This window comes from Panthera pardus, unplaced genomic scaffold (assembly GCF_024362965.1).
Source record: "Panthera pardus isolate Hobbes unplaced genomic scaffold, ASM2436296v1 HiC_scaffold_17, whole genome shotgun sequence".
NCBI lineage: Eukaryota > Metazoa > Chordata > Mammalia > Carnivora > Felidae > Panthera > Panthera pardus.
The window spans coordinates 145,504,871-145,518,567 of NW_026526732.1; the positions used below are offsets into that span (position 1 = coordinate 145,504,871).

The window sequence follows — 13,697 nt, forward strand, 5'->3', positions numbered from 1 at the left end:
AAAGAACAAAACTCTTCTCTGACTCAAGCTATGATCCAGATTCTTCTTTCCATTCCGATCTGTAGGGTTCCCCAGTGTTTTCATCAGATCACAGCATCACAGGCAAACCAATTGCGATCCTGCTTGCTGTCTGGTTGAACTCGCAGAGCAGATTTATGTGTTGGTAGGGAAAATGGGGTACAGCAGCTCCATATTTATTATTCTAAGACCTGGGCATTGAGTTCTGCCGTCACTGGCTTGATTTGCTTTGGTGTGAGGTCTCTGTAAGGTGTCACAGCTGCTGGGTTGTCTATTTTCCTGCTTGTTGAAATGGAAGGGAGACTTGCCATTTTAGGAGGAAATGAAAGGGTGATTTAAAAAAAAAAAGGCAAGTAATTGCTTTGCTGAAGACTTTTTCTTTGTGCTGTCAAACGCTACTCCATTACTTATTATTAAGGGTTAGTGGGTTAGTCAGTAATGATTCTCAGTTTACCTCAACAATCCCCCAACGGATTCTTTATATTGACACAGAGTACCTAGATCTAAAGACTTTTACACCTGAGGCCTTTGTATAGCTATTACCTGAAAACATGTTTATACTGGGTCCAGATGTTTAAGGTTGGTGAGGACATCCATTTGTTCCCATTGTTATGTCAGAGACCAAGGCTGAATTTGCTTTTCATTCTGGCTACAGTGCTAACAAGAGGTTCGGGAACCAAGAGCCAGAGAGGATTTCTGCCATGCCTGCTCCATGGACCTGGCCCCACCTCTCTCTCCAACCTTCTGTGTAGGGAGTGCCACATATCTCATTCCCTGTCTTGCCAGAGGCTATAAGCTCTACTCCTAGAAGCAAAATATAATATCTAGATGATCATATGCATTTTATTTTAACCCCTACAGATTCTTGGCTTCACTGCATTTGCAAACAAGATAAGCATGGCCACAGAAACCAGCAGGACGCTCATCGATATGATTCCTTATAGGTCGGTAACTCCACTTTTCAGGATTACTTTTCCCTCTGTGTTAACCTTCGCTTAGCCTCTGACCAGACAGCCTGATTGATGGTCTCCACTAGCAGTCAAATTTGGGTAATGGGCTCAAATTCATTTTAGAATACAGAAGCTCATGAAGGAGGATGGGCTAGGACAACCCTGTGTTTTGTCTCTGCTCAGCCTCTTAACTCTCATAGTTGAGCCAGTCTCCTTACACAAGGAAACTGTTGGATGTGCTGGAAACCAGAGAGATTCACGCAGTTTTTTCCGCAGTATATCATGAGCCTTCTCAACCTCTGCACCTATCTAACTAACCCTCAAGGATGGAACAAGAGATGCCTCTTTTCCTGGCCTCTCTCCTGGAGCTCAGTGCTCAGGAGATGAGTGTTCCTTTCTGTCTTCACCCACTTAGACTGAATCGGGGTCCTTAAACATTTTCTCACTCGGCGTCGGAAGCTATCTTCGAGTAGTCGGGCATATGCAGTTCTTAAGGACTTGCGATTAATTTACATTATGATTCTTACCGGTGACTATGGGTCACTCTTGCTTCTGTTAAGAAAGTTTAATTTCCGTAACCCTGATCAGATGAGAGCGCTGGATCCTAACCACTAGACCAACAGGGAACAACACCTCGTAACCTTGATCGGATGAATCACTTTGGCTAAGGAAGGCAATGCACTGCAGTTTCTCCACCCACAGGCAGGCTCTGGAAGAGCAGTGTTCATTTCCTGAGGCTGTTCAGTAAGGAATACTGCAGAGTCCGCGATACTGGCAGACTCCAGGAGAACACAACGTAGGCTACTTTGATGAAGGCAGATGGGATTAGTCTCATGTCCTACCAGTTAGTTCTCCGTGAAATCTGATGATGACTAAGTCACTTGAAATTCTGTTCAATTAAAAAAAAAAAAAAAAAATGTAAAAAAAAAAAAAAATGTGAGCAGACCACCGAGGCACCAGGAAGTGCAATGGTAAATAAGACTGAAAAAAATAACAATAACAACAATAAGACCGATGTTTTGCATAATTATTTTATTTCATTTGCACCTCACAGTAGTACTCCTTTTTATGGCTGAGGAAACTAAGGCTTACCAAATTTAAATTACTTGTCCGTGATCACACAGTCGGTCAAGGGCAGAGCTACTTTTGAACCCATTTCTCTTTAATTCCAAAATTTATGATTATAATCACTCTATCATACACACTCAGTATGCTTCTGTTATTGATGACTTAAAAACCACACAGTCAACTTTTGCTTATGTTTTATCCTAAGATTCAGAGTATAGATAGACAAGTGAACATTTCAAAATGTAATGCTTTGAACTTCCCTTTTTCTTTTTTTCAAATTGTAATGTATGACCATTTATACACTTTATTTTTTTAATTTTATTTTTTATTTTTTCAAATTTACATCCAAATTAGTTAGCATCTAGTGCAACAATGATTTCAGGAGTAGATTCCTTAGTGCCCCTTACCCATTTAGCCCATCCCCCTCCCACAACCCCTCCAGCAACCCTCAGTTTGTTCTCCATATTTATGAGTCTCTTCTGTTTTGTCCCCCTCCCTGTGTTATATTATTTTTGTTTCCCTTCCCCTATGTTATCTGTTTTGTCTCTTAAAGTCTTCATATGAGTGAATTAATATGGTTTGTGTCTTTCTCTGACTAATGTCACTTAACATAATACCCTCCAGTTCCATCCACATAGTTGCAAATGGCAAGATTGCATTCTTTTTGATTGCTGAGTAATACTCCATTGTGTATATATACACATCTTCTTTATCCATTCATCCATCAATGGACATTTGCGCTCTTTCCATACTTTGGCTACTGTCGATAGTGCTGCTATAAACATGGGGGTGCATGTGTCCCTTCGAAACAGCACACCTGTATCCCGTGGATAAATGCCTAGTGGTGCAATTGCTGGGTCGTAGGGTAGTTTTATTTTTAGTTTTCTGAGGAACCTCCATACTGTTTTCCAGAGTAGCTGCACCAGCTTGCATTCCCATAAACTTCCCTTTTTATTATATATTTATCCAAAGTTGCTAAAGATTAGAAAAATTGAACAATTTAAGTTAGTTCTTTCTGTGTCCGTGTCCCCTTTTAACCTAAGCTAAGAAAGAATTAAATGTGAGAGAACATCAAAAAGGAAAAAACATAAATATTTAAGGTTTACTAACACAGATTTAGGCAATAGATTTCATTTACTGTATACTTCTTTGGGAAAGCCACAATATATATTTTTTTAAGTTTATTTATTTATTTTGGGGGGGGGAGGGGCAGAGAGAAGGAGAGAGAGAATCCCAAGCAGGCTCTGCGCTGTCAGTGCAGAGAGGCTAGAACTCACAAACCGTGAGATCATGACCTGAGCTGAAATCAAGAGTCAGATGCTTAACCAACCGAGCCACCCAGGTGCTCCTGGGACAGCCACATTCTTTTTTTTTTTTGGTGGGGGGGGAGGGGGAATAGCCACATTCTTAACTAACTTCTTAAAAGAACACAAAGGGGAAATTTAACCAAAGGTTAAATATCTAACTGCCTTTGAGTATTTAGTTATATTTCTAACTAGCTCATTCATTACCTGGAAAACACCCAGGTGCTTGTAAATTATAAGTATATAATAAACAGGGAACTAACATAGACATAGTTAAATGGTGAAGGAAAAGATATTCAAAAATAGGAATTTAGATTCCTGTACATAATAATGGTATGAAATAGGAAAACAGGAGGAGATAGTGCTTTGAGTACTTTAAGTGATGCTTCCTACTTTAAGGAAAATGAAATTAAAAATGCATAAACTAATAAATTTTAATTAGATAAAGGATTAAAAATACATCACAAAATTTATTTTAAAATAATTTTTCCAAGTCGTAGGTAATACATTGCTCATTTTACTGAATTTAGATTTTACACAAAACTTTAGAAGTCAATTTTGAGTCATAAAACTGTGTCTTGGTGAAATGATAAAAATAATCAAAAGAATAAACATTTCAAATAGTAAATCTCATCTAAAACACTTAGAAGATTTTTTTTTTTTTTTACTTAGAAAATAAACCTAGAGGTATAGAAACCAAAGCATATTTGTGCTTCCAAACTCAGTTTAAAGGATTATTCTATGAATCTATGGGAAAATAACACTGGCCCCCAAATCATGAAAATTTCTTTTCCTTTTTTTAGTCTGTTAATGTCATGATTGATTTTTGAATGTTAAACCAACATTTCATCCTTAGATAAACCTCACTTGGTAATCGTGTATTATCATTTTATATATTGATTCACAAAGATGTTGTTAAGAATTTTTGCATTCATGTATATGAAGAATATTGTCCTGAGAGTTTCTTTTCTTGTAATATCTGCATCTGGCTTTAGTATCAGAGTATTGTAGACATCATAAAAGGAATTGGGATGTATTCTCTTGTCTTTAATTTCTGGAAGAGTTTCTATAGAATTGGCATTATTTATTTCTAAAATATTTGGTAGAATTCATCAGTGAAAATATTTAGGCCTGCCTGGAGTTTTCATTGTGGGCAGGTTCTTAACCAAAAATTTAATTTTTTTTCTACAAATTTAATTTTTTAATAGTCTATTAAGTACAATTATTATTAAATTACATAAGCATTGTCTATAATTCAGGTTATCTATTTCTTCTTGAGAGTACTGTTAGTTTTTGTGACTCACAGAATTTTTTTTAATGTTTATTTATTTATGTATTTTGAGACAGAGAGAGAGCATGAGCCTGTATGAGCAAGGGAGGGTCAGAGAGAGAGGGAGAGAGAGAATCCTAAGCAGCCTGCCTGCTGTCAGCACAGAGCCCAGTGAGGGGTTTGATCTCACAAACCATGAGATCATGACCTGAGCTGAAATCAAGAGTCAGATGCTTAACAGACTGAGCCACCCAGGCTCCCTGGTGATTGAACAAATTTGCCCATTTAATCTAAGTTGTCAAATATATTGGTAAAAAGTTATTTATGTTCTCTTACTATCTTGTTTTAGTAAACAGCATTATTAATATATAATTTATATACCATAAAACTCACCATTTTAAAGTGTACACTTTTGTGGATTTTAGTATATGCTCAGAGTGGTACAACCATCATCACCATCTAATTTCAAAATATTTTATCACCCCCAAAAAGAAACCCTGTCCCATTTGTCCCTCTCCTTAGCCCTTGGCTACTACTTTATCTACTTTCTTTTTCTTTTATTTTAAGTAAACTCCACACCACACGTGGGACTTGAACTCACAACCCCAAATTCAAGAGTCACATGTTCTACCTACTGAGCCAGCCAGGTGCCACTCAATCTATTTTCTACCTCTAAGGATTTGCCTATTCTGGAATCATAAAATATGTGGCCTTTTGACTCTGGCCTCCTTCACTGAGCATAATGTTCTCAAGATCCATCCATATTGTACCATGGATCATTCCTACTTATGGCTGAACAGTATACTTATGGTATATATGGATATACCACATTTTGTTAATCAGTTCATCAGTTGATGGACATTTCAGTTATTTCCAGCTTTTGGTTATTATGAATAGTGCTCCTATGAACATTCAGGTGCCAAGTTTTTCTTTGAGTACCTGTTTTCTTTCCTTTTGAGGATATACCTAGGAGTAGATTTGCTGAGTCATATGGTAACTCTATGTTGAACTTGTTGAGGAGTTGCCAAACTACTCTCCACACTGCACCATTTACTTTCCTGCCAATAATGCACAAAGGTTCCAATTTGCTCCTTCTGGTCACAAAGGTGCAGACAACAAGGTGAGCAGTCATTGTTGTTGCACCTCACTCCCATTGTTTCAAGTCCCTCCCCCTCTGGCAAAAGTGACTTCCAAGGGATTTAAAGAACTGGCACCCCATTTTTTCTTCTTCATTTTTTTTCTTTTTCTCCCTTTTTGGAAGTCATACATTAAAGATTAGGACATTAAAAAATACCTGCACTTACAGGGAAAATTAGAAAATAACCACACATGCCTGGAGAAAGGAACAGGCTCAGAAAAGACCTGAGAAAACCTTAAGTTTAACGTTTTCTTCAACTGAAGTCTTATCCTTGACACAAAAACAGCCAACAACAACAATAACAAAAAACAACAAACCCTAGGAATGGGGAGAATCTGATTTCCAGAGGTACTACATTATTAGATTCAAATATCCAATGTTCAACAAAAATGTCAAGGCAGATAAAGGAACAGGAAGTATGGCTCATTAAAATGAAAACAACAACAATAGAAATTGTCCTGAAAAAGACTTGATGGCAGATCTACTAGACAAAGACTTGAAAACAATTGTCTTAAAGATACTTAAAGAACTAAAGGAAAATGTAGAGAAAGTAAACAATGTATGAACAAAATGGAAATATCAAAAAAGAAATAGCAAACTTAAAAGAAACCAAAAAGAAGTTATGGGGCTAAGAAGCACAATAACTGAAAGGAAAAATTCACTAGAGAGATTCAAAAGCAGATTTGAACTGCTGATTTGAAAAGTCAGAAGGATTTGAAAAGTCAGAAGATTTGAAAAGTCAGAAGGAAGAATCAGTGAACTTGAGGATAAGATAATGGAAATTATTGAGTCTGAGGAACAGAAGGAAAAAAGATTAGAGAAAAATGAACAGAATTTTAGGGACTTATGGGACACCATCAAGCAGAGCAACACACACTCAGTGGGAGACTCAGAAGGAGAAGAGAGAAAGAAAGGGATGAGAACAACATTTGAAGAAATAATGGCTGAAAACTTCCCAAACTTGATTTAAAAACATGAGTGTAAACGTGTCACTCTAACAAATTCCTAGTAAGAGAAACTCAAAGAGACCCATACCTAGATATATAATCAAACTTCAAAAGACAAAGAGAATCTTGAAAAGGAAAAGAGAAGTGACTCATACGTAAGGGCTTATCAATAAAGTAATGAGAGACTTCTCGTCAGAAACTCTGGAGGCCAGAATGCAGTGGGCCAACAAAGTGCTAAAAGAAAAAAAAAAAAACAAACCATCAACCAAGATCCTATATCCAGCAAAATTTTCCTTCAAAAGTAAAGAAGTTAAATCATTCTCAGATAAATAAAAGCTAAGCGAGTTTATTACCACTGGACCTGCCTTGGAAGATATACTCAAGGGAGTTCTGCAGGGTAAAATGATAGGATAATTTACAGTAACTTAAAGCTGTATGGAGAAATAAAGGTCTCAGTAAAGGTAAATATTGGAAAATTATAAAAGCTAGTATTATTAACAATGGTTTTTAATTCAACATTTTATTTTTTACATAATTTAAGAGACCAGTGCATTTAAAAAAATCACTACTTTATGTTTTGAGGTATACAATGTATAAAGGTATAATTTTGTGACATCAGTAACAGAAAAGGGTATGAATAGAGCTGTAAAGGAGCAGAGTTTTTGTACGTTATTGAAGCTAAGCTGGTGTAAATTCAAACTAGAGTGTTATAACTTTAGGATGTTAAATGTAACCCCCATGGTGACCACAAAGAAAATAGTTATAGAGTATATACAAAAGGAAATTAGAAAGGAATTTAAACATTTCACTACAAAAAAATCAACTAAACACAAAAGAAGATAGTAATGCAGGAAATGAAGGACATATAAAACTATAAGACATATAGAAAACAAATAGCAAAATAACAGAAGTCCCTTCATATCAGTAATTACTTTAAATGTAAATGGATTAAACTCTCCGGTCAAAAGAGAAATTGGAAGATTGGATAAAACACATCATCCAACTATATGGTATCTGTAAGAGACTCATTTTAGGGGCACCTGGGTGGCTCAGTCAGTTAAGCGTCTGACTCTTGATTTCAGCTCAGGTCATGATCTTACAGTTGGTGGGTTCAAGCCCTGGGTCAGGCTGTCCACTGACAGCACAGAGCCCGCTTGGGATTCTCTCTCTCCCCTCTCTCTCTGCTCCTCCCTTGCTCTCTCTCTCGTTTTCTCTCTCTCTCTCAAAATAAAGAAATAAACATTAAAAAAAAGAGAGAGAAGTGCTTTAGATCCACAGACACAAATAGATTAAAAGTAAAAGAATGAGAAAAGATATGGTAACCAAAAGAGAACAGAAGTGGGTATACAAATATAAGACAAAACAGGCTTTAAGTTTAAAAAGTTTACAAGAGACAAAGAAGGACATTATATGTTATAAACAAACCAATTATTTGTATGCTATAAATAATCCAATAATTATTAAGCAGTTATGAACATTTACACACCTAATGACAAACCGTCAAAATACATGAAGCAAAAAAGGACAGAATTAAAGGAAGAAATAGACAGTTCTACAGTAACAGTTGGTGACTTCAATACCCCACTCTCAGTAGTAGATAGAACACCCAGGCAGAAGATAAGTAAGGAGACAGGTCCTAACCAACACATAATAGACCAATCAGATCTAACAGACATACACAGAACACTGTACTGAACAACAGCATACATATTCTTCTCAAGTGCACATGGGCTACTTTCCAGGATAGACCACACTTAGGTCACAGATTAAGTCTCAATAGATTTAAAAATTTTAAAAAAAATTTTTTTTAACGTTTTATTTTTGAGAGAGAGAGAGAGAGAGAGAGAGAGAGCGAGCATGAATGGGGGAGGGGCAGAGAGAAAGGGAGACATAGGATCCAAACCAGGCTCCAGGCTGTCAGCATAGAGCCTGACGTGGGGCTTGAACCCATGAACCGCAAGATCATGACCTGAACCAAAGTTGGACAATTAACTGACTGAGCCACCCAGGCCCCTAAAAAAATTTTTTTAAAGATTTTATTATTAAGCAATCTCTATACCCAATGTGGGGCTTGAACTTACAACCTGGGGATCAAGAATCACATGCTCCATTGACTGAGCCAGCCAGGGGCCCTAAGTCTCAATAGATTATAAAAGATAGATATTGTACAAAGTATTTTGTCTGACCACAATGAGATGAAGTTAGAAATCAATAACAAAAGTAAAACATAAAAATTCACAAATTTGTGGAAATTAACACACTCTTAATCAATAGATCAATGAAGTCACAGGAGAAGTTAGAAAATACAGAGATACATGGAAACAAAAACACAACATACCACAACATACAATACACAAAAAAAAAACAGTGCCAAGAGAGAAATTTGTAGCCATAAATGCTTGCATTTTAAAAATAAACCAACAAGCAAGATCTCAAATCAACAACCCAACTTTACAACTCAAGGAAGAATGAACTAAACCTAAAGCTAGCAGAAGGAAGGAAACAAAGATAAGAGCAGAAATAGATGAAATAAAGAATAGAAAGACAATAGAGGAAATCAATGAAACCAAGTCGGTTCATTAAAAAAATCAACACAACTGACAAACCTTTAGCTAGATGCTCTAAGAAAAAAAGGGAAGAGATCAAATCAGAAATTAAAATGAGGATATTACTACCAATTCTACAGAAATAAAGATGACTACAGAATAAAGATGACTATAACAGAGTACTGTTACTATGTGCCAACAAATTTGATAACCTAGATGAAGTGGAAAATTCCTAGAAACACAAAATCTACCAAGACTAAATCATGAAGAAAAAAAAGTCTGAATAGACCTATAACTAGTAAGGAGATTGAACCAGTTATCAAAAATATCCTGACAAAGAAAAATCCTGACCCTGATGGCTTCATTGGCGAATTCTACCAAACATTAAAGAACTGTTCAAACTTTTCCAAAATATTGAAGAGGAGGAAACTCTTTCCAACACGTTCTATGAGGCCAGCATTACCCTGATACCAAAGCCAGACAAAGACACTACAAGAAAAGAAAACTTAGGAACATTGATGATCAGTGATACAAAAATCTTCATAAATATAAGCACATGATAAGACACAATATTACCAATTATTTGGGAAATGCAAACTGAAACTATAGTGAGATATGACCTCATACCCATTAGGATGGCTACTGTGTTTGTGCATACACACACACATACACATACACATATATGCGCATATATACATAAACCTATACCAGTGTGTGTGTGTGCATCTAAGACAGAAAATAACAAAAGTTGGTGAGGATGTAGATTTCTTTGTGCACTGTTAGTAGAAATACAAAATGGTACAGCCACTGTGGAAAGCAATATGGTGGTTCCTCAAAAAATTAAACAGAATTACCAGATGATCCAGCAATTCTACTTCTGGATATATACCCCACAAAATTGAAAGCAGGGTCTTGAATAGATATTCATGCACCCGTGCTCATAGCAGCATTATTCACAATAGGTAAGATGTGGAAGAATTCATAATTCAACGATGAATGGATAAGCAAAATATATATACATATCATTCAGCCTTGAAAAGGAAGGAAATTCTGACATATGCTACAACATGGTTGACCTTGAGGACTTTATGCTGAGTGGACTAAACCAGTCAGAAGAAGACAAACCCTGTATGATTCCACTTACATGAGGTGCTCAGGGTAGTCCAAATCATCAAGACAGAAGGGAGAATGGTAGTTGCCAGGGCTGGAGGAAGAGGAAATGGAGAGCTATTGGTTAACCGGATTAATAGGGTTTCAGTTTTACAAGGTGAAAAGAGTTACAGCGTGGATGGTGGAGACGGTTGCGCGTTCCGAGTGTATTTAACACCACTGAATGGCACGCTTAAAAATGGGTGAGATGGTGGATTTCATGCAATGCATATGTACCACACTGAAAAGAAATGAGGGGGAGAAAACTATAGGGGGGAAGGTGTAGGTAGAATTGGAAGTAATTTATATAAAAGAGGTAAAGACGTAAAAAATGTATATAAAATTATACCCTAAAAGATTTGAGTGTGAATACAAGGGGATTCATTGGGATTTTGGCTCCAAACCATCTGAGATGTGGTATCTGCCTATTGTTTATCCGCTGGTATGGTCCCTAACAGTGTAGGTGGGGCCATTTTCTGTCAGTCTTTGTGGTTTGCCTATCCTATTTGTTGCTATTGCTACATGGCAAGAATGTCGAACTGGAAGATAGCAAGTGTTCTCTCAGTGGCTTTTGTAACCTGGCTGGGTTTCCCGGCAGTTTGGGCAGGCTGCTGCCTCAGTACTCTTCTATCTTTTGTTGTTATTACTTTTTTTTTTTTTTTTTTTGGAGAGAGACAGTGCGTGCATGCCAACAGGGGAGGGGCAGAGAGAGAGGGAGAATCTTAAGTGGGCTCCAGGCTCAGCACGGAGCCCAGCACAGGGCTCCATCTCACAACCCTGAGATCATGATCTGAGCCGAAATTAAGAGGCCGAAGGCGCTCAACTCACTGAGCCAGCCCGGCGCCCCTCTTATTGTTATTTTCAAAAAAGGGTCAGGCCTGCCTGCCCCACATGATAAGGCTGGAGTGGGGAAGGAGCCAATAAATGGTTCCTGCTTTCTAGGAATAATTCCACCATTTTATTCCAGCTTCCTGTTTCCTGTGATGCCAGATTTCAACATTCTTCCTGAATTAATTTTAGAAGCCTTCTCCTTAGCTTTAGTGAGCTCCTCTCTGCTGGTATTTGTGGGCAAGAAGGTTGCCAGTCGCCATAACTACCGTGTTAATTCCAACCAGGTGAGATGAGAGGCTGTTATTTCTGTTATTTCCTCTGACCCTTAAGTCTTTGTTCTCCAATCTGAGCCTCCTGTCAACATGAAGATTGCATTTTTTTAATGTTTATTTTTGAGAGAGACAGAGCATGAATGGGGGAGGGGCAGAGAGAGAGGGAGACACAGAATCCGAAACAGCCTCCAGGCTCTGACCCCCTGCCCCCATGTGGGGCTCGAATCCATGAACCGTGAGATCATGACCTAAGCCAAAGTCTGACGCTTAGCTTAACCACTTAACAGACTGAGCCACCCAGGTGCCCCAAGACTGCATTCTTTTGTAACTAGAGAGTCAGTGAGACCAAAATTTGAATTATAATTACCAAAGGATTTTTGAGAAGCATGGCATACTTAACTTTGAAGTCACTTAAATTAACATGAGTGTTATTCGCCCAGAACAGCTATGGTGTGGGGAGGCAAGAAGATAACATATGGCATCATGTTGTTAAGCTAACAGAATTCCTCTCCTCTTAATTTCATCCTCCTTTCCAAGTTCTTAGGAGTCAACCACATACCGAGGTGCGATAAGAAATGCTAGGGAATATCAAAGCCAGGCTACTAGCATAATTAAATTGGTCTCCCAGAAACAGTCCTTGTTTTTTGTTTTTTTTTTTTAATCTCCCAGCTATTCTGAGTTTGGCCCTTTTCCTAGAACTCAAAAGAGAAATGTGGAAGAAAGAGTTGTCCCACTTTGATTTTAAGATAGTATGGAAGGAAGGGAGAAAAATTAGTATTATGTTTCCTCCTGTCATCCGAAGTCCCAGTGAAAGGGAATAATAAGACAAAAATTTCATTTCTCACTTTGAAAAAAGTGCTTTTCTTAGGATGGGTAGCTAAAATGAAGATTCAAGTTAATCCGGAAATCAGATTTGGCATCCTTTTGTTCTTTGTAAGAGTATTTCCGGGGCACCTGCGTGGCACAGCCGGTTAAGCATCTGACTTCAGCTCAGGTCATGATCCCGCAAGTTGGCAAGGTGGAACCCCATGTTCGGTGCCACTCTGACAGCTCAGAGCCTGGAGCCTGCTTCACATTCTGTGTCCTTCCCTCTCTCTACCCCTCCCCTGCTCGTGCTCTCTCACACTGTCTCTCTCAAAAATAAACATTTTTTTTAAAACGGAATATTTCTGTGTTGTTTGAAGTGAAGTAAACAATCCTGTCTTCGTACATAGGAAATGGACGGTGTGTCTTTAGCTCAAACCCAAGTCTGCCTTCTTCAACAAAAGCGGGCCTAACACGTTTGCCATGTCTTTCCAGGATTTAATAGCCATCGGCCTTTGCAATGTCGTCAGCTCATTTTTCAGATCTTGTGTGTTTACTAGTGCTGTTGTCAGGACTATTATCCAAGATAAGTCTGGAGGAAGACAACAGGTATGTTGAAATAGAATCTTCTTCCTAATATAAAAGCATATTTATATCTATTCACATGTATATTCCCAGAAGGGGATTTTCTTAGTTTAATCATGTTGCTGCTTTAATGTTATGTTTGTTAGGCAAGATCTCTTGGAGGAACCTGGATTTCACACTTGCCTAATTTTTTGCTTAGATTTTTTTTTTTGTCTTAAAAGCTATTTGTCAACGTTGAACTTGAAAGTCATTTTCTATAGAAATATTATTCTATTTTAGTGGTTTCTATGGATTAGTCTGTAAAAACCTATTTTCCATGTAGCACACCCCAAAGAGTAGTATTTCAGGTAAACTAACCATCACCTATTAACATTGCTTTCTATGGAAGGGTATATTCCCGGTCCTAGTCTGGGGAAGTAATAATACAACTCTCCCCATCCTAGCTCCAGAACTAGAAACTTCCCTAGCTTCCTCAAGGCGCATGATAAGAGCCTTTCATGAGAGAGAGTAAGGCCTTTGTCTAGATGAACCTAGAGAATTTATGACTGTTCTGCCTTTGAATATGAGAAAATTATCCAAGTCAGATTTTCTTCAGGTGCTCCGAATTAGTAAACTAAATGTGTGGGGCAGAGGGGAGAGGGAGAGGGAGAAGAAGAGGGAGAGGGAGAATGCCAGCAGAGAAGGCTCTAAAGGTGAACTCTGTCTAATTGCAGACATGATATTTTATAAGTCCAATGTTCACGGGTTCTGAACTAGATTAAAGTTCCAGCTCTATGACATGGGATATGTCCCAGCTCAGCTATGTAGCATGATGA

At 37.8% G+C, this 13,697-nt stretch overlaps 1 protein-coding gene across 3 annotated transcripts in view; it reads left to right on the top strand.

Moving 5' to 3' along the window:
- Positions 1–13,697, top strand: part of SLC26A8 (solute carrier family 26 member 8) — an 84,484-nt gene that overhangs the window by 46,209 nt on the left and 24,578 nt on the right. For all 3 annotated transcript variants that reach the window (XM_019456902.2, XM_053905089.1, XM_019456901.2), the window contains exons 8-10: positions 880–962; positions 11,358–11,505; positions 12,793–12,906. In XM_019456902.2, the coding sequence (XP_019312447.2) occupies positions 880–962; positions 11,358–11,505; positions 12,793–12,906 (345 nt within the window). The remainder of the gene's footprint in view (positions 1–879; positions 963–11,357; positions 11,506–12,792; positions 12,907–13,697) is intronic.